This window comes from Channa argus, chromosome 13 (assembly GCF_033026475.1).
Source record: "Channa argus isolate prfri chromosome 13, Channa argus male v1.0, whole genome shotgun sequence".
Lineage (NCBI taxonomy): Eukaryota > Metazoa > Chordata > Actinopteri > Anabantiformes > Channidae > Channa > Channa argus.
This window is the reverse complement of record NC_090209.1, coordinates 17,305,785-17,327,640: the sequence shown is the minus strand read 5'-3', so window position 1 is coordinate 17,327,640 and position 21,856 is coordinate 17,305,785. Positions and strand designations below refer to the sequence as shown.

Genomic DNA, 21,856 nt, shown 5'->3' with positions numbered 1-21,856 from the left:
GTTTAGTTTATACTCACCCATTGTCTCTGATCACTTTAACTCCCTCTTTTTTTCTTCCCCTCTACTGCTTCTCTCTAGCTTGTAAGAGAACTAGCCATCCTCTCTAAAACCTCACTGTGTTGCACCGCTGCCATGTCCTTTCCCTGCTGTGCCCAATTCATGGAGTTTTCACACCCACCCAGATAGGATGCCTGCCCTGCCAAACTCCCTGCATCCCCTCCTGCCCATCACCTCCTCCTTCTCCTCGCGTGTACCTGCTCTTGCCAACAGTTCCTTGTGGCCCCCCAGGCTCTGCCCTGCCCCGCTCCAACATGGTGGATGAGGTAACCACCATGAAGGATGACATCATCAACGCCAACACGCTGGCTTGGCTGGTCTGCTCGGGCGTGTCCATCTTGGCCAACACTTGGAGCATCCTTAGTGTCAGTGCCAAGCAGAAAAAGTGGAAGCCGCTGGAATTTCTCATCTGCACGCTGGCAGGCACACATATCCTTAACATGGCAATCCCCATTACCATGTACTGTGTAATAACACTGCGGCGTCAGCACTCTAGCTACGAGTGGAATGAGGGTCTCTGCAAGGTGTTTGTCTCCACCTTCTACACTCTCACATTAGTCACCTGCTTCTCCGTCACCTCGCTCTCATATCATCGTATGTGGATGGTGCGTTGGCCCGTTAACTACAGGTAAGACACCTGATTCTCTTGTTACAAACCCAAAATTAGGCTTGAATTAGGTTTTAAATATCACGTCAAATATTAAATATTAAAGTAACTATCCTGTTAAATTTCTGTCTTGAAAATTATTTTGTTGTTGTGCTCTATACAGTTTTACACATTTTCTTTCCAAGAACATAGTCCTGGTTACATTGAAAGATACAAAGACATGTTGTAAACATGTTTTATTGAAACTGTTGTTTACTGAAGAAATGTTCTCTATGTAAATTCTACAGCCCGTCTAAGGTGTTTCTGCACATTTCATAACACATATTTCAACATACAGGTTTTTGGATGGAACTTTTTAATAAATAAATAATCCCCAATCTGCTTTAACCAGCAAGGTACTGTGGATAAACAGATGTACTGAAATACCTTTTTTCGATTCTGATCCAGTTACAGTACTTTTCCTTCCATTCAGTCCTTCAAAATAGCAGTAGCATTTGTAATGATAACCTTTTGAAGCACATCCCATAAACACATGCCGAAACCACCTCAAAAGACAACACTTAATCTGCAAATTCTAAGCCTCTCACCACCTCTCCGTCTTCAGCTGGGATGGGACAGTTGTTTACGCTAGTGTCACTGTGACTTTGTTTAGCTCGGTTTTTGAGAGGGGTGCTCTACATCGGGTGAAATCTCTCTCCTACCAGCACATCCGCTGGTTGCATTCACTTCAGGTAACAATATAAAACCCGCCAGACTGTATATGCCAGCTATAGCTTCCAGCTTAATTTGGCTTGCCGCAACAAGTGATATCACAAAGTAACACTGAATAATAAAGATCAGGTTCACCTCGCACTAACAGTCAGCACCCTGCTGCAGTAACACCATTTCTGGTCTCGTTAGGATCCCAAGACATCTGCTGTTCACACATAATCAGATGTTCTGAACAACATTTCTGCTTCCTTCGCGACAACATTTTTGATGCTATTTCTGTCTGTATTCATAGACGTATATATGCTGTTTAAGCATGTGCTGATGATTACTAAACAGCAGCCATTTGTTTGTTCTAACAAGATCCAATGCTCTTATCTAATATTTTACTGCTTTATTTTTTTCACCATGGAATTTTAATTTCCATTTCCAAAGTCAGAATAGAAGTCGACCATCTTAACTTGAAGCACACATTAGATACGTTGACCTTTGTGTTATTGTAAGTACAGAACAATCATTTTCAATTTAATGCACTTATGAATTAAATTCTATAACTACTACAAGCAGTGCACTTATAAAATCAGTATTCCATGCTGCAGAATCTAAACAAGGCAAAATATCGTTACTGTAATTGAAATGGTGCAGAAAGTGGTGATGTGGCACATGTGGTAAGGCTCAGTATTCTTTTGCATTGCTCTTCCTCCCCTGTGAAAAAACAAACCGTAATCGTACTTCCTGTGGCATCAGGCTTGCAGATGCTCATCTTACAGTGAGCTTGGCCAGTTTTACAGCTTCATGCAGATAAGCAGACGTTTCAGTTATGTGTGCAAACAGTCTTTAAAATCTATGCTCAATCTTGCTATCTACATTGCATGTGCAGCTGTCGCAATTGGCTGATGTCCACCAAAAAAAAATCTCCCTCATCTGAGTATCTTCTCTCCTATTCCTACCTGCAGATTGACTTTCCTCTAAGCAGCTTGTCCTCTTGTTTAAGTCACTTTAAGAACTATATAGTCGAGTGATAGCTCAGGTGATGCACTTTGTAATTGCTCTTCATCTTTCATTAAAGTCGCTTCACGTTTGCCCTGCTGAGCAAGCATGGCTGGCTTGTCTTTGACATAAACTCACACTGAAGGACTGAATTATGAATTCCAAACTTGTACTATGGGACCTGTTCTCATCACTGTGCACTCACTATCTCTTAGGAGCTTTTTTCCTCGCAACTCTCTCTCTTTGGTAATAGATTCAAGCAGCTTGGTGACGTAAGTTCCCCATCATATGTACCCCAGGCACATTCAGGAAAGGCTAGCATTATTAGTCACAGTGACAAGACCCACTTGTCTTTATACAAAGCCATAGTGCCAAGATAGAGGCTATGGCTGCCTCCTCTGTGCCACTCATAATGTGTCATTTCATGTAAGCCACTGCAGTCCTAGTTCCATATATTTTTAACTGTATTTTTGACTCATTTTTGTATGTGTGGGGGTGTACATTCTATATCTAGCCCGTGCTCCTCCAGAGGGTTTTAGTGAGACGAAGAAGAGGATGTGCTGTGGTTCTCAGAAGGGAGACAGATTGAGTTTCTTGCCAAAATTGCTCCCGGAAAACTGACACTTAACAGTGAATTTACTGTATTTCTTTGCAACTCACAAACCAGAGAGGGTACATTTGTATAAACTGTAGAAATCTGTCTATATGTCTCTTATTGTTATGTCCACTCTTTAACAGAAGTGAATCTTTAAATGCTGGTCTGAAGGAACAATATAAATTAAGTGTTAAATCGTAAAATTAGAAGCCATGTAAAAGTGTGTATCTTTGTAATACAAGCTAAAAAAATTTTACATTATGATTGATATTAACTACTTATCACAGCTTATCGTCAAGTTTTGAAAATGAGATGACCACTGCCAGCAACACATGTACTGTTGCAAACCTTGAAAAGTGCCACACCGCTAGAGGACACAAACACATTCACCAGATTGCTCGACTGTAACAATTACTTGGAGGTGATAGGAAATAGAAATCCCCTTGTGTTGAAATAGACCTAGATGACAAATAGACAGAGGGACGTGAAAAGCAATCGTTTGCCATGAGCAAAGCATCGATTTCCCTCAGTTCAACTCCAGTTTATCTACGTGATGATTGTGTGGGATGGTGCTTTTGTCAGGTTATATGTTCAGATCAGGCCTTTTTGTTTGTGGCACTTATAGTATTTTGTCATAGCTTACGTAAAATTGCAAGGGCTCATTCTACTGTAATTATTTTATGGAGCATGCTACAAGTTTACAAATAGGTGAATAATGTGAGTTGGCCGTCCTCAATTCACTCTAATTACCTTTTATCTTGTAATGTTTTGGACACTATTTATTTCTAAGTACCAGTGTAGTCTGTTACACTGCCTGCATCTTGGTGTAAGATCCAATGGTGTAAGGTTTGAGGCCAACAGATTTCATTGAGCTACACGACCTATTTAGCAGGGGGAAAAAAAGCCAATTTTACATCTGCCAGCACATCAACTTATGCTAACATCTATGATTGTGCTTCCAGGTTGAGTAACACCAAGAAACAGGCAGTCCACACAGTGATGGGTATCTGGATGGTCTCCTTTATCTTGTCCACGCTTCCTGCAGTGGGCTGGCATGACACCATTGATCGCTTCTACACCTCTGACTGCAGATTCATTGTGACAGAGATTGGCTTGGGCTTTGGTGTGTGCTTTCTGCTGCTGATCGGTGGTAGTGTGACCATGGGTGTTATCTGCATTGGAATCGCTCTCTTCCAGACCTTCTCTATTCAGGCGGGCCACAATGCGGACAAGAACAAGTTTAACGTCCCCACCATAGTAGTGGAGGATGCTCAGGGGAAGCGCAGATCATCAATTGATGGATCTGAGCCTCTTAAGACATCACTCCAGATCACCTACCTGATCAGTGGTATCGTCTTCATCTACGACTTTCTGACTGGCTTTCCCATACTGGTGAGTTCAATGCATAAACATGATTTTGCTTCAAAAAATATATAGTTAAAATGTTTAGTTCATAAATCATTCGCAATTGTTCAAATTAGGACATTAGAGCATTACTATATCGTATCAGCGAGCAGATCAAACATTCATCTGGAACAGGTTTATCAGGTATTCATTAGTGTTTTGCAAAATTTCTAAAGTTTGTGTAATCCCAGATTGTGGTTCTCATGTCAGTTAAACAGCTGTTTTTCTGAATATTTGAATGACAGTAGTGGGCTGTCAAAAACCCAGAAGGTCATTTTAGTACAACACTGTATGTTGGTTTGGATGCATTTCCATAATCTTAACACCTGTACGCATATTTTTATCAAACATATTTTAACTTTCTTGCAAACATACAACTCTATGTTCTAATCCATACATTTCAGCTGCATATTTTAGGGAACTCTTTTTAAACTGACTTTAATCTCATCTACGTCCTGGGGTAACTGATCCTTCAAGTGCATTATTAGTGAGTGAATGCTCATTGTTTGGTTTGCAAATTCCACCCTCAGGTTGTCTTTCATTTTTAATAAGTCAATTCAAAGGTGACAGACATATTGTGTGTGATGCAGCCAAATATACTGTCACAACAGTAGCGTTTTTTCCATCAGGAAAAAAGAATATGTTTTGTTTTTGATATAGCAGGCTCTGCTAATGTTTAAGATACAGGGATTAGTGTCTTAACATGTAGGTCTGTGCATATTTTAACGTTCTATTTTTATTAAATTAAGTTGGTTTCATCCTGTTATTGCATAGTGGGAGAAAATTAAGTGCTTCTGCATCCATTTATGCTATCTGTAATACATCACTTCAGTTATGTTATGATTTGTACATGCCATCTGTTAATTATTTTTCATTTAACAAACATTTTTAAATTAAGTGTTACACACGCAAGGGCAGCCAAACAGGAACTGCACAAAGCAACTGCACTTTTTATTTTGAAATCCAAATCATTCAGAAGGATGAAAGTTATTTAGCACAGTGTTATTGGGGACAAAAGTAATCCTAGTGTTTTTAATTCCACAGTTGATTTTGGAGGTTTTAGATTTGATTAAGCTCAAAGGAAAGATTTGGGGGCATTAGTAGTTACTTTGGTGATGATTAGCATTGTACTGCTTCAAATAAACTCCAAAGAAAATATTTTAAATCATTATTTAACTTTCACTCTATTTGACTCTGTTGAGTATGTTATAAGTTGTAACCAAACATACATACATTTCTATTTATCCTCTCCTTCAAGGAACGCAAATGTCCAATGGATATACTAACTCAATCCTCATTGTTTTATAGCACAAAACATTGTAATACTAAAAGCCTTAAGGTAGAATTCTCATAACTATCCCCACCATTTTTCAATAAGACCCAGCAGGTTTTGCTTCTTAAAGTGATTATTTTACAGCTGCTGCCATTAGTCAATCTCTGTTCACTAAGACCTGACCTCCTGATCTGAATCAGACAGAAAAGAAGTGAAAAAGCAATAAACTTTGCACATTAAGTTCTGGTATTATGATTTTGGCTTCCAGCTGGCTCCTCTGTATTACTGTATGTTTCCAGTGTTTTCATGATCATGTTTTAGAATAAGCACTGATCCTAAAACAGGGAACATGCAAGGAGATGAGATTAAGATTAGATGTCTGCACACCATACAGCAGTTTTCTGCCAAAAACAAATGTAAATTAGACTGAGGTAGAAAGACTGAATGATAATAAATCATTTCTGATAAGAGAAATTGCCAGTAAGCTCACAGGCTGTAAGGCACCACAGCTGCTGTTTGGTACATGTAATTTATTGTTGAGATTTAAGTGCAAGATAATAGTGTAATAGTAGATATGCTATAATTTCTTAGTATAATGCCTTTGCTATAATGTTTCTGTTTGCTGTCTTTGTAAGAATTAATATAAGGGGATACCAAGTGCAGAGTTAAGAATCAGAGGTGAAGCAGCAGTGTGGTGGGTTCATAAGGTGTAACATCAAAAACAGTGGTATATTTCTTTTACAACATCATCACACTGCATCTCTGTGTATGCGTGCGTAACATAGAGGGTAGTTTTGTGATGAAAGATCATATTTCGTCCACAATGACACAACGAACAAAAGCTCTGCTAGCTTTCTTTATGACCTGATGTAATGAGCTATTTAAATGCATGAAAAGCATACACATACGTATGCAAATAAACCTGTATGTTTTCAATTATAAAGTGCTATAAAATTGTAATACTGAGGAATGGAACACGTAGAATCACCACTATAAGGAAAAAACATTGTAGTTGCTAAAAGAAACAAAAAAATACAAGGTGTTTTTGGACATCATCTTTCCAAAACTGTCTGTAGTATATTTAATATTTAACTTTTTAGATAATGTGTAATATGTCACACATTTATTCATTGTTGGGCTGTTATTGTTCTGTAAAGTTACTTATGTGTTCTTTTGTGTATTTGTTATTAAATAGACATGCAGCAACAAAATCAAATCAGCTATCAAACTTCGTATAAATTGAAAAATGGGTTCAGTAGCTAAATGCTGAGATAAAATAAATTAATAAGATAAATAGATTAATTTACTTTCATTTAAAATTCCATAAATACCCTATAGGAATATGAAGCTATAAATATATGACTATAAATTAAACACTACTACAACAATTAAATAATTTAAATGGAACATGCATTGCTTTTAGATACACAAAATAAAATATATTTCTTATATTTGGTTTATACTCTAGACTGCACGGGATTCATGATATATTTGCATTAACATAGTCACTGTTTAAAATGTTTATATAAACACACTAAATGATCAATTGCTTAGTTGAATTAATAAAAAATAAATAAAAACTAATGACAGTGGCAAAACGTGCACACAGTGTTTGTTGGGTGGGACTGGATCTGTAGATTAGGCCTTTTTGTATTTTGTATCAATAGATATTGAGCTGCCTTGTGCCGATTGCCTAATGGAAGCACAAAGGTGGTTTAATGTTAGCGCCAGCATCTTTTAGGTTAGGTTAGATTTTAACAGAGAAAGTTTTCTTTGCACATCAATAACACCACAAAGTTCAGAATGGATTTTGTAATCCAGATTCTATCAGTTTGATCAGGCTAGATCTGGACTAAGATCATTTTTATAGCAGGTTATTTGTTTGTATGGTTTATAGAGTGTGATTTAGTTCTTTTTTAATGTTATAAGAATGACTTAGTGATTTCATATCCTCAGTACAGTAGTAGGAGTGTAAAGTTCCTCTGCATTTGGCACCTTAATATCTTAATACAGTTCAGAACTTTTTGATGGTGCAGTTTTGCCTCTGAACTTTGGAGTGGGCAGTTTTAAATGGCAAGTGTGGGCACTTACTTAGTCACCAGTATACACTCGCAAAAAGTTAGGGATATTCAATGTTCGGGTGAAATTTTACAATGTACCTTCAATGCACTGTAACCTTGACAGGTGAACTTAATTTGACCTTTTGAATGCACATGTCCTCCTGTTAATTTTTTCTGTACTTATTGCATAACATCCTGTTCTGTAACAAGGTGATTAACTGCAAAAATCACAACAAGTTTCTGGTCCATGAATCGACCACCAAATGTTCTGGTTCAACAACAGTTTATATTTAAACAGTTGTCTTCATCATGCTGTTCACATTTCACACATTTTGACATCATGAGACCACGACGACATCTAACAATTGAGACATTGCCATTTTTTGATGTGGTACACCCACCACTGTTGTTAGCTTTTGTTTCAAAAAATAGTTTGAGATGAGGAAATTACCATTGCATGCTTCTACTTAAATGCCCTACTTTCATGATATAATATCACTGTACCATGAACCTTTAACATTTTCCATACATTTAACCCTAAAGTTGAATATTCCTAACTTTTTGAGAATATAGTATTATTGTTTGTATGCCTGAAGGGAGCTTTGGAAACCAAAGGACAACCACAGTGTCTATTTACTGAAGTTAGTGGTTAAGCTCAAGCAAAGCTCAACAGGATTAGTGAGAAAAAGGCCTAAATAGTTCATCTGGTGACGTTAAGAGTTGTAATTACTCATTATTAAAATCACAGGATGTTTTAACTGTCTCTTAAAACAAAGTCAGCCTTTCGTATTCCATGCATGTCGGAGTAGAGAAAACCCAGAAACTGCTATTATGTTTGAACTTCTTGACGTGTTCCCACCATTTATTATTACTATGGAAAAAATGATCTGAAAAGCAACTCTGCAGGTACAGTGGAGGCAGAGAGTTATTCTATGTTGTAAACTGTGATCTTTGTTTCTTTTGTTTAGTGGTCTATCTGCCCAAACCATTTTATTACTGCTACATTGCACATGATCGCAAATCAGGAATGTAAATATTAGTGCATGGGTTTTAATAGGACCTTACCATATAGTATAATGACAGACCTTCTCCCGACACGGTGCAGGTGGTGAGTTTTACCAGTCTGAAGTTCGACCGCTCCTACAACTGGATGGTGCTGTGTGTGCTGTGGTGCTCCATCGCCCAGTCCATCCTGCTGCCCATGTTCCTCTGGGCTTGTGACCGCTACCGGGCTGACATCCGCATGGTGTGGGAGAAGTGCGTTGCCATCATGTCCAACGACGATGTGGATGAGGGTAAGGCATTGTGAGGTGACTCCCTCCCGTTGAGCCTCCTTTTTCCCCTCCTCTTTACCTGAAAATGTGAATGATTCCCAGATTCCTATGTCCTAAGGCACCTCTGAGAAGATTAGTTTCAGCACTGCAAGTAGTGAGGACATCCATGAACTGAATATGTTCCAAAGAAAACTTAGTATGTTTTGCTGTGAAGTGAAATTGTAGAAAAAATGTTAATGAAACCCCTATTGACAGTTAGGAACTATGCTTGGCTCTTTGACTTAAGGGTTTGGACACAAACATGCATGTCCACACATGCTGTGGACTGTCTGTGGACATGAGAATAATAGTGACAAATATAATGTACCAGCCTATCAATAGTTTTGTATTATAGCTTAGGTGATAGTTGTACTGGGGAATTTGAGGGTAGCAATATTGCAGGAAGGGAAATGATGTTCACATCAAGCCAATAAATCTCTACTTTAAGGCCTGATGGTTGATAGAGATCTCCACCTGTAACATTTAGGTACTTTAAGTGCAATCTCTCTGAGTTGCAATTATCAGAAATAAATGTAATGCCATCAACTTTGTGTGTTTCTCAATATATTTTGGACAAGAACAGAGAATTCAGCATTATTAAAATTCATTCATTCATAATGAATTATTAGTCATTATATGAAATTTAAAAAAGTAACTATATTAAATAATCAGACCTCCACATAAGCCAGTTAACATCAAAGATTTGTGACAAGAAAAGCAAACATTTCAGAGCATTGCGGAGAAAAGGCACATTAATCTATGAGTATATCAATATACATAGACAGTAATTACTAACAATTCAGATGAGAAAATAACATCAGACATGAAATGCAATGAAAATAATATATTCCTGGTTCGTGCTGTACATCATGATGCAGGTTTAAATTACTCCTTGACTCTGGAGCACCCATGATGACTGCAGCACCACATCATTACCATTTTAAGACTGCTTTTGCATAGTATATAAACTAAACTGCATCATAATATGTTGCTATTTATTTCCACATGTGTTTTCGGATCCAGATTTTCAGCTCACTGAAGCTACAGGTTGAATGAGAAAACAAATATATATATATATATATATATATATATATATATATATAGATAGATAGATAGATAGATAGATATATAGATATATAGATATATAGATATAGATAGATATAGAGATAGAGAGATAGAGATAGAGATATAGAGATAGAGATATAGAGATATAGAGATAGAGATATAGAGATAGAGATAGAGATATAGAGATAGATATAGATATAGAGATATATATAGATATAGAGATAGATATAGATATAGAGATAGATATAGATAGATAGATATAGATATAGATATAGATATAGATATATAGATGCGCTACATGATTATGAAAACATTAAATTGTTAATTTTTGCTTGTTCTAAATCTTTAATCTGACCTGGCTTTGAGGTTTATTCACAATATATTGTTGACCTACAAAATAGATAAAGATATGGTGAAAAAATATTGGAATTGGTCATCTTAAATATGACAAATATATCTTGAATATATACATTTAGTGTATCTGATTGCAATAAATAATCATTAGAAATATAATTATTTCTAACAGTTTTACATTTGATTTTTAGGGAGTGCTTGAAATCTTTTTACACTAATATCGTCAGTTGTTGATATGTCTTTCTGAAGTCATTATAAATGAAGTTGCCTAAATTATTCTTATGCTTTGTAGTAGTTTCAAGTCATTGGTCAAATGTTATCATGTGACCTATCATATGACCTTGGTTGTCAGGGGATGAAACTGAAGTGGCAAGTGTCTGTGTAATTTAACTCTATACTAAAACACATTTTCTGCTTTGTTTTTTGTTTTGTTTTTTGTATGTGGTGTGCACTAAAATGTTTTCCTTTACCATGCTGAGAGACTGATGTCAAAGGAAAGGGCATACTTACCTTGCAGCACTTTTGTCTTTTTCACTCCAGTGCATTTAAACTGGGCAATCTTGCTCTAGAATACCCTGGCATGAGAGGATTAGAAAATAAATGGTTCCCCATTTAATTTTTGGGATCCACAAAGAAACTGGAAGGATTGCACTAAAGATGAAAAGCATTTTCATGTCATTTTGATGGTCATATTTCCCTCAAGTCACAAAGGGATACACCCAATACATTCTGTGAACACATCTCAAATAGACATAAATTAATAATTTTTTTTAGAATAATTAAAAAAGTTCTGTTATATTTTTGTGCCTTTTAGTTGAATTTTATTTTTTGTGACATGGAGTCTATCTCTCTATCTACCTGCTGGTCAGACTATGACTCAAAGAGCCATATACTGTATATTTATGGCAAATGACTTAATTACATTACACTGACTGAGTGATTAATGGGTTAAAGAAAAAGAAAAACATCCAAGAATTACATCTTTGACCACAGAAATACATATGCATACTAAAATAGGCTGAAAATGAAAATTTTCACAAGGAATCACAGACACTTCAACAAAAATTGGTCCCAAAATTAGGTCACATGATAATCATGGAAATGTTGGAGGACTGGATCCATGACCAGATCTCCATAAATTATGCAAAACATATTGTTTTCTAGTAGCAGAGTATGAACTCACCCTAATGCGAAACCCCTTCCCACCTTTTTGTAACCCTTCAAAGCTTATGATCCTCTTCCACTTGGCACCCTTCCCAATAACTACTCGTTTTCCAGTAGGAGCCATAAGACAACACAGGCCAGTCCATATTCTGTATGATAATTAACATTGCTAGTTCTCTGCTTTTTTTACAGAGGGCTTGCCATGTATAATCCATCACAGTTGTATGTATACGGATTGACTCCTGTTCTTCCAAAGCTACTGACTTGCATGCCAAGCTGCCTGTGCAAAAAGCTACATTCATCTTCCATCTTTTACCCAGCATTTTCCTAAAAATCCACATTTTCACTCATTTCCAATTGATTTTTAATCAACATGAATGCAGTAATTGGAGAAAATCAACATAGAAGACGGGTGTTTTATACATCCGTAAGATCTGACATTTTAGATCTGACATTTTATATTATTTTATTGTACAGGATGTAGATCTGGGGCTTTTCCCTCCCTTACTAATCGTTTAAATTAAATTATATGACCTAGACCTCATATTCTTGAGCAGACTCGAAACAAAAGTCAACAAAACGGAGAACAATTGAACTTGTCTCTCTTATCTATTCGTCTGTCTGTCTGTATGTCTTGTGTTTTGAGTCCGTTGCTCTCTAATCCTGACGCTCGTGCTTTTCTGCACTTTGCAGAAAACAGCCAAGATGGAGGAATTCATGCCGACTTAATATATGACAGACCATATGACTATAGCTCGGCGCCTGAAATCGTGACGATAAACCGTAATGCCAAGTATGAGTTCTCAACCTTAGAAATGGGGGTCGCGCAAGGGTATCCATTGAGGGAACAACAGGAAGATAAAATGCAGTATTTGCAGGTATATTTTTAATGATTTTCTTCATTTCTTTTTATTTGAATCGGTTGAACTATTTTTAAATGACACTCCACTGCTAATGTGCATGGTAAAATGGCCTTGTGGGCCTTGACAATATCTTGCATTTTGTAATGGTATCTCTCCGTGATAGGCCACATATTTTTGTCCTTTTGTTTTTTTCACCTGAATCAAAAATAGGCTCTGGCTGACTAATGTTTGGTAAATATGACCATCAGTCTCACCAATACATTAGATATACTTTATTTACCAACTAGTGTGTCCTGGCCTTGAACCGAGATTGAACTGACTCAACTGGTATTTTCTAAGAGGGTAAAAATTCAGTAACTGATTTACCTTCTATATTTCAGGAGTCTGGTAAGGTTTCAGGAAAGCATTGCAAAGCATCTGCTCATATTCAACCCTCTAATTGTGTCCTTTGGATGCAGCATCCATCCCAAACATTGCAGAGCTGTGAAATGCTTTTTTTCAGCCTGCATTGACACAAATGCTTGTCCTAACATGCAGCCTTCTAGGGCAATTCAACAAAACTCTTCTGCTTTTCTTTTGATCTGATCCAGAATCATATATTGAATCCATATTAATGAAAATTCCTCATTAACAAAATGATGATGATGAAAACTTGGTGGACTTGGCCTGGAAGACTGTGATGATGTTATGTAGCTTTAGAAACAAATGATAACAACTGATGCAGCCCATTCAGTATTGACCTTTACAATACTTCTTAACACTGTGTCATCTTTGTAATGAACAGCTTCATATGGGCTGCAGCTCATGTGAAGCTGAAACAGCTTACATTTACTTGATATATAAGTTTATGGAATATTTTAAAAGTCTTTTTTTATTTGTATAAAATCCCAAATTTCTAACATTTTAATGAGCATTTAAAAAAATCATTACCCTTAAAAAATTTGCTCCCTATTCATGTTAACTTTTTAAGAAGCCTTGAGAAACAGAGATGTATACAGTAGCTATCATTTCATTAGATTAACTCATCACTCCATCCATCATCTCTGTGTCCTATGTACACCTTTTCACACAAAATAAGATTCTGTGATTGTAAAATATTATATGCTGTACAAGTGCATCTTTCTAGTTACAAGATAACTATCTGAGCTGTGACACAGTCAAACGTTTTTGTTAATGCTGGAAGGGTAAAGGTCCAATCTGACCCCAAATCAGCAATACCCTTCAAGTCAACATCACGTAGCACTTCCATTCGAGAACTGCTAAGGCACTTTTCTAGTGGTTTGATTGCAGAGGAAAGCCTCTATGTCTCTATTGGCTTGTGCGAGTGTCTCTCTCTTCCCATACATCCTGCCACCTAACACCTGCATCTGAATTCATCCTCATGCTTGTGCTTCCCTCTGCTGTTCAGCGCTCCCACCTAACACACTCAATGCTACTGTATCGTCTGCTGTCTCATTTCTCTGCATTTACTAAAAGCCACCACAGGGGGGCAGGCTGATCTCAATCTTGAGGCTCTTGATGCCACCTTGACAAAGACTCTCTCTCCTGCATAGTTGTCAGAACAGAATGGAATGTGAGTATAATGTAGGGGGCTACCACCCTTTGCAGTTTTCATCTCCAAATAATACTAGTTCAGTTAGAACCCTGGTTATGTATGATAGGTTAAACTAGATTGTCATAGATGTCTGGAGGATTAGAAAGAACCATCTTGAACAATGAACATATGCATGCTACATGTAGGATTTTCCACAAGAACTACAGCTGTATCAGGGCACCAAAGATAGAGATTTTCATTGGGACATACAGTACTTCGTACTATCAAATCAAATCATTGTAGGTTTCATATTGAGTACTGCTTATTGGGTACAAATTACTCTTATTAGAGACAACTGAAGGATCCTACATGTAATATATTTTGTAACTAACAATGTAGGTAAGTTACAATCAAAAATAATGCTAACTTGTAACTTAATATCCTGTACCATGTGTCTCTTATTCTGTGTTGTTGTGGACTTCTAGGTGATTAAATGTGAGTGTGATTTAGACACTAACGGGTTTGGTTTGTGTCTTGCATCCAGGTGCCCCCTACAAGAAGATACTCCCACGACGAAACCGACATGTGGACCAACGACCGGATCCCCTCATACCTTCACCGATGGGGCTCCACCGAGGATATGATAGTGAGTGCCCACTACAGCTCCACCTTGCCGCGCCACGAGAGGCGCAGGAGCAGCCTGGTCTCCTACCACGAGGAGAGCCACCATCATCATCACCCTCATCGCAAGCGGCGACGCTCTGAGGATAGCATGCATTCCCTCAAGCACCTGCCACGTGTAGTATGTGGTGGGGACCACTACGAGAATGAACTGCGGTGTTTTAGTCGTGATGAGGTGATCAATTTTATTGATGAGACACCACTGCCGAGCCCCAGGAAGAGCCCACGGCGCATATCCACCATCTCATTAATCCCCAATGTGTATGAACAGCACCCAGTCACCCTTCCTCACTTCCCGCTCACAGACTTTGAGCGTGAGCCTCAAGTACTCAGACGGTTCTCAGAGCACAGAAGGAACAGCAGTCGGGGCAACTCGCCAGAGGGCTCCCCTAAACCAGACAGACCTAGTGTAAGGAAGAGCCCTATGGCTTGTGGCTCTGCGAAAGGCAGCCGGGAGCACCTGCAAGATGGGAAACAGCAGGTTGAAGCGGGCTCACCTGGCTGCAGCCAGCAGACTCCAGGGCACTCTGCCTGTAGGCCCAGGACAGGTGGTGGAGCTGGGGCTAGTGCTGGAGCTAACTGGGGGCATCAGAAGCACTTGAGCAAGGCTGAGAGTAAAGGAAGCACAAACAGTTTTGTAAGCACACCCTCAGCATCATCTTCGGGATACATCACCTTTCACTCTGATTCTCTAGGTTCCAGCACCTAAAAGCAAGTTTCCCTTGTTAATGTAATAATAGTACTGAAGATATGGTTATAATGAAAACCACTGGAATATCTGGTGGTTGTGCAAAAGTGACATACTGGATTATTTGGCCATTTAACCTGTGCCACGATTCTGTTTTATTATATTAACCACCAAAAAACATCTGTTAACCTTTGGCACGTAAGACATGGTTTCTGAATGAGCCTAATGTTGATTAAATATGCAGACTGGTTAAAAGGTTTGATGGTACTTTTATCCATTTAGGACACTTTTTTTCTCCCAGCACTGGCTCAACTAAACTCTTTTTAAAAATGGCGTGAACCTTCCCACACCTTGTTTTTGCTGTTTGATATTTCTTACGAAATACTCAACAAATTGGAAAACACAGTTGTCGGGGTGGCTTTTTTAAATTGTTTTTTGCACCTAAAAAAATCAAACTGAAATTGATTTACTTGGTCTGCAGTGGCTGTGTGTTTGGTTGCATTGCTTTCAAATCACACTTGAATGAATGCTGATCATGTACCATGAGATTGAGTTAAGAACATGACGCATTATACATATAGCACATGTTTTATTTCATCACAATGTTGGACAGCTGTATAAATATTATTATTCACAAGACACAAAAACTTTTTGTCAAGCACCCTATACTATGTCAGCTACTTAAGTCAACTGAGGACGGTAATCCCAAACTCTAATGCCTAAAAGTTATACAGTGAGGTACTGAGATATAATGTGAGCACCCCCAAATTCTTAATCAACATTTAAAATCAGACATGTCATGTATATATAAAGGATATTGGACTTATGGTTTTAGTGTTCTTTTTTTAATCATAACTTTGCGTGAAACATTTCATCCAGTTTTCATTATTCTAATTTTTTTTGTTAACTTTGAGATCATCAGCTATAACAGTACCACCCTGCTGTTGAACACTAGATGTAGAAAATCTGCAAAGGGTGCTATATCCTCATCAACTAAGCATGTCAGCCTGACCTCGCCAATTATTTGTTTCAGTAATACATAAAGAAGCACCCATTGTGGTTTCTTAAGGAGCCATCCAAGAGAAAACGTACAGTTTTAAATGTACTTAAATACTGATGTACTACCTAAACCCTCAAATATGTTTGCACAAATGAGTAACATTGTGAACTGAACGGAAATGGGGCATATTGCAATTTAGTAAACCACAGTAATGTTTTTTCAAAAAAGAGCAGATCTGTTGATATGTTCCTGTTGTGGGAGGGGTATGAAGTGGATTTCAACACCTGATTTTTCTGAAATCTGTGAAATAATTTAAATGAAATGTAAGCATTCCCGATGCCTCATTAACAGATGTTGGAGACATAATATGACTTTACATTTTATTACTTCTCTTTCATTAAATATTTGGAAAGAAAGAAAGTGATTATTTCACATCCTAGCAAAATAGCCAAAAGGCCAAAGACAAAATCATATCAATAAATTATTATTGAAATTCTCCATATATGCCCACAAATTTTGAGAAATTCTCACTTGTCACTAAAGATCGACTTTGGAGTAACTTAACAATGCAGCTGACTTACAAAGCCCGCTACATGAACTATTGACAGTTTGCTGATTAACAGGAGTGAAAAACTCCTTCAAATGATAAATAATATCAGAACCATCTTTGGGCTTTGGCTTTTAGTGAACAGTGACTGGTAACATGAATGTATTTGCCCAGAGGTCTATGCTTTTTAATATTAAAAGTATAAAGACAATATGACATGAAAATAACCCCTTTGACAACGTTATTAGTTGTGAAACTTTCGTGCTTATATTATTCACGTAATAAAGTTGAAAATGTTTGGCATATATTTTGCTCATTTGCAGTATTTTTCATGTCTCAATGTACCACTCATTGATTGCAGCCTATTGGTCTCTGAAGCCTCACACTCCCCTGTCAAACGTTGCCATGTCATTCTGTTGTGTTTACAATATTAAAATATTATTTTGTATCATATTAAAAGATGTATGGCTCCACAAATTAAGTTAAATGCTATGATTTTCTTGTTCAGGTGATGACTTTGTTAAAAAGGTATGAATAATTAAATTCAGATGCAGTAACCCTTGTGCTGTCTAGATTACAGGCAGGTCTGTAAAACAAGGCCAAGGTTGAGTCTCATTAACAGCTGGTTTAACACTGTCCCTTGCGCCATTATCCTGCTTACCGAGGGATATGGATGATACTACAAAAGGTTTCATTCCGAACCGAATGGCCCTTTGCTTCATCTCATTGCTCGTCAGCCGTCGTGATGACAACTGTCAAGTCCTTCCTCTTTAGACAAGAAGATTGTAAGGCTGCAACTTCTAATTTGGTAGTATTTGAAATGAAAACGGCTAACGCTAACCTGAGCTAATGCTAACAGCCTCCAAGTTTAGCGTGAGCTCGCTAATCCACCCCGGTGGCCCAGGTGGGTTAGATTAACAATGGTTTGGCTAATAGCATAACTTCCAAGCACTGGTTATAGATTTATGTTCACCATTTCCCTCGGTTACAGCTTTTGACACACGGTGTCTGTTCATTCAAAGTAACCTTCCCCCTGATGCAGCGAGTGTCTGTTTCTAATCGGGCTGAATCTGCTCTCCAGCCGCTGTTTAAAAGTTTTGGCCGAGCTGCTCGTAGCACTGAGGATGACACGGTTCGTTTGTAGAATCGAAAGGTAATTCCACGGTGTGCTGTGTGTGTAGTTGGGGAAACACAGGCAGCAGGAAGTCCTTGGGTGATCCACATTGGCTGTCACTGTGTGTCTTAATCGCACAATTCAGCGTTACAGTGTTGACACCGTGATGGAGAACACTCCGAAGATGTGGTATGTGTCGTAGAAGCTACTAGCAAAATGAACAGCGATATAAGGGCCCTCACTTCATCCATGTGTGCGCACTTAAGAACGGCTCACTGGGCCCTGACTAATGCTAATAACATATTTCTCCTTTCCTTCCCTTCGCTTCGCTTCTCGGCTCAAATGTGTGTTGCTATTGTTATGGCAAACACAACTAGATTACTTAAACAATGCAGAGAAGAGTTCAATGTGGAAGTCACGTGGCCTCTTGTTTGACAAACTATTCTTGTGCCATGGGCCATCAAAGAAAGTACATTAAAAAAAACTTTACAGAGGCAGGTTATTTCATAATCAAACTTAAATTTAATACTTCCGGATGGTGGTGTGAGTTGTGTTATTCTCCACATCTCTTCCATGGGGAAGCAGTGTCTTTTCAGCAAACCGTTTAAAAGAATTGTGGGCGTTACAGCGATTCTCCTCGCTGTAAGGTGCCATCCTTTCCAGCGCTGCTCCCTGGTGAATGTAGACACTTTATGACACCCCCGTCAAAGCAGCGGAAGAAAGCGAGTGAACTTTAAAGGATCTGAATGATAGACAGGTTTGGTGTCAACGAGACACATATGCTACGGCTCAACCAACGCGTTCCCATCTATAGTAGGTTTTCTGTTTTCAGTATAGAGCAGACTAAAAAGAGACATGTCGGTATTTTGACATGAGCATCGACTGGGCCTTAGGTGGGCAGCTTTTCTAAATTAGTTCCAGAATAGCTGGTGACAGTTAGGAAAGTCTATTTCAGCTCAGTAAACTAAGTTGGGTTTTTTTTTTCTCAGTCTAGAGGAGACAGAGAAGAGAACATGGCGTGTAATCTGAGGGCTAGTAGCAGAAAATTGTCGTGCTGTCCAACAAGCATCTCGTTTGCCCACCAATGTTGCGGTACTTATGCGTGAAACCAGAGAATAATGAAGGTAGTGACAGACAAAGCCATCTCGTGTCTCATATTTTTCCTCTGTCAACCTCACAAAAGTATTTTCCTTATTCCGTGTTGGACAATTGGAGCAATAATTGTAATAATAATAATTATAACAAACTTTTCTAACGTTTTATGTCACAGCTCCAGTGCTTTTACAATAATCTCTCAAACGTTTAGATATTTAATTTTAATTCCCCACACACTCATTTCCGTTTAAGTGCTTTACAGAGTCTGTAATAAAATCCAGTAAACGTCTTGGCCAATGTTATGTTGTCCATTTCTCACAGGTTTTTTTAATAAATATATATATATGTATATATGTATATATATATATATATATATATATATATATATATATATATATATATATATATATATATATATATATATATATATATATATATATATATGTATGTATATATATACGTATGTACATAACTCAAGTAATGTGACAGTGGTTGTCGCCCTGTTGTACATAGTACTTATGAAATAATCACCTACTGTTTTGATAATAAAGTATTTCTGTTCTTTTCTCCAGCATACCATTGTGGACGTAACCATTGATTCGGAGTTATTTAGGAACAAGTTATTAGCTATTGTGTAATAATCAGGTCATTCGTTACATGCACACATTTCTGTATATTTGAGTCTGAAGTGCTACCGAGAAGTCTGCAGTTGAATTGTTACTGTGCTACATAATAAGATACAAAGTTTAGATAAACAAAGTTTATTTTGACAATTTTATTAAGAAAATAAAAAAATACATTATAGCCTAAATAACAAGTAGCATATTGTGGAAATCTGTACAGTGCATTTATGAACATTCAATAAAGCTGTGACTCTACAGCTTTTCATCCTTTCTACCAAGGCCGCCAGACGTTGTGTTGAGTGTTTGCAACTTCATTCCTTTGACTGGCAGAAGGAAACGTCTTGCAGCATTTTTCTTGAGCAGTTTTTGTGGATGCTGCAGTAACGGCCTTTTTGGTCGCAGACGACTCCTGTGTGTCTGCACTTGGTAGAGAACGAAGCGTGCTGGCACTGTGAGGTTTCAGTATTTTCGATCTGGCGTTGTTTTTCTCCTCAGACCCAGCAGCCAAAGGAAGAAACCTCGCCGCCTCATCCTGTGTCTTAGCATGGCCCGGGCCGCTGTCCATGGTGCTGGACACCCCCCCTCGCCCCAGGGAGCGACTGAGTTTATTGGAAAGGTGCGCCAACACCCAGTGGTCACTGCAGTTCAAGTTGTCTGCCATCAGTAAGTATTGGCTGACGTTCGCCAGGCAACCACGGAAGCCCATTTGGTAATCAGAAAACTCTGAAGCGGCAGCAGTGACTGAAAGCAAAGGAAAGACAGCATAAGGTAAGAGACACACAAAAACTCAAACCAGGATTTGCTCAGATTGTTCATCGTAAATCAGACAAGCATTTGATGGCTCGGTCTATCAGAATGAGGTTATAACTCACGGCTGTTAAGCTTTTGGAGACTCCTTAGATGTTTCACCGTGAGTTCCAAAATGTCGGCCTTCTCCAGTTTGCGCTTTCGAATCTGAGTTAAAACATGACATTATTGAGACACTGTTCTCCCACTAAATATTATCGTCACTTGGACATATATTTCAGGAGTCTGAATTTATAAAAGATTTTGTATGAAATGGTAAAATTACAACCAGCATACATACATTGCTGCTGTAGTAGCTCTCCAGGAGACATTTCAGCTGGTCCAGACACTTGTTTATGCGAGCTCTTCGTTTCTTTTCCATGAGTGGTTTGGAGACCTGTAAAACGAGATAAAAATTAAGTTTGCATATCAATCTTTTGCATTTACCTTTACATTCAGTTCCTATTTATAAGTTGCACACCTTATTTCCAGCGAGGGGCTTGGACTTTTCTGCACAATCTGTTGTCGCCACCATTCTGTTTTTTGCTTTACTTGAAGTTAATCTCCTCCTCTCTCTGGCCAACAAATGAAGGAGTTGACCCTGAATGGCTTTATATAGAGACACCCACTTAACATCTCAATGCAGCCAGTCCCGCCTATCTCTTGCGCTCAAATGAGCAACACTGGCGTCATTTGACAGCCACACATAATGCTGTGTATTTTTAATTGCTACAATATATGATTTCTATAATTCCTCCTCCGTATTAAAAAGCCTAATCTGATGTTCAGTTCTGCAGAGGAATTGGCAGATAAATGTTCAGTGTAGTCTACATTCACGAATACCCAACACATACGCAATGTGAACCACAGATCTACATCTGTAAACATATTGTGCATAAGTAGTCAATTCTATTTAAATTTATCAGTCAATCGGGGTTTTATTTTAAGATCGCTTTAAAATACAAAACGTAAACTAGGCTTGGCAGAGCATTCCCCTTGGTGAAATAAGGGCAGATGCACAAGAAACAACGTGTGGGGCAAAACAACAACCCCCCCAAAAAAGAAACAGAAGCGTAATAATTTGAAATATAATGGGTGAGTAGTGTAGCCACTATTGACTCCTGTATTCAGTCTTTTATATGAGAGTTTCACGCCACCTGGTCGAAGTCAGCACCGTGGTAATTCCTGTGGTGTCCCCGCATTTCGATGTTCTGGTCGACACTTGTCGTTACACCTGCAAACTGTTAAGTCATCTAAGCTACTTTAAATGTGCAACCACACTTTTGTTTGTGCACCAAACAAACATGCACGTAAGAGAGTTAAAAGAAAAATTAT

General features: G+C 38.1%; 2 protein-coding genes across 2 annotated transcripts in view; one reads left to right on the top strand and one right to left on the bottom strand.

Annotated features, from left to right (window-relative positions):
- Positions 1-17,391, top strand: part of LOC137139884 (probable G-protein coupled receptor 153) — a 30,748-nt gene extending 13,357 nt beyond the window's left edge. The window contains exons 2-6 of the mRNA XM_067527739.1: positions 79-685; positions 3,920-4,349; positions 8,800-8,989; positions 12,284-12,468; positions 14,532-17,391. Of these exons, the coding sequence (XP_067383840.1) occupies positions 312-685; positions 3,920-4,349; positions 8,800-8,989; positions 12,284-12,468; positions 14,532-15,377 (2,025 nt within the window). The 5' untranslated portion in view covers positions 79-311 and the 3' untranslated portion in view covers positions 15,378-17,391. The remainder of the gene's footprint in view (positions 1-78; positions 686-3,919; positions 4,350-8,799; positions 8,990-12,283; positions 12,469-14,531) is intronic.
- A 2,555-nt stretch (positions 17,392-19,946) lies between these two features.
- her3 (hairy-related 3) lies at positions 19,947-21,089 on the bottom strand. Its single transcript, XM_067528544.1, has 4 exons — positions 21,003-21,089; positions 20,823-20,918; positions 20,608-20,689; positions 19,947-20,476 (listed from the first exon to the last, which is right to left on the bottom strand). The coding sequence occupies exons 1-4, from the start codon at positions 21,054-21,056 to the stop codon at positions 20,007-20,009; spliced, it is 702 nt and encodes a 233-aa protein (XP_067384645.1). The 5' UTR covers positions 21,057-21,089; the 3' UTR covers positions 19,947-20,006.
- Between the last annotated feature and the right edge of the window lie 767 nt (positions 21,090-21,856).

What these genes read in the sequence shown, in the direction of transcription:
- her3 (XM_067528544.1), bottom strand. Translation starts at nt 21,056, where the DNA reads ATGGTGGCGACAACAGATTGTGCAGAAAAGTCCAAGCCCCTCGCTGGA. An exon ending in AGAGCTACTACAGCAGCAAT is followed by an intron (nt 20,690 to 20,822) that starts GTATGTATGCTG and finishes GTTTTAACTCAG; the next exon opens with ATTCGAAAGCGCAAACTGGA. An exon ending in TCTCCAAAAGCTTAACAGCC is followed by an intron (nt 20,477 to 20,607) that starts GTGAGTTATAAC and finishes CTTTGCTTTCAG; the next exon opens with TCACTGCTGCCGCTTCAGAG.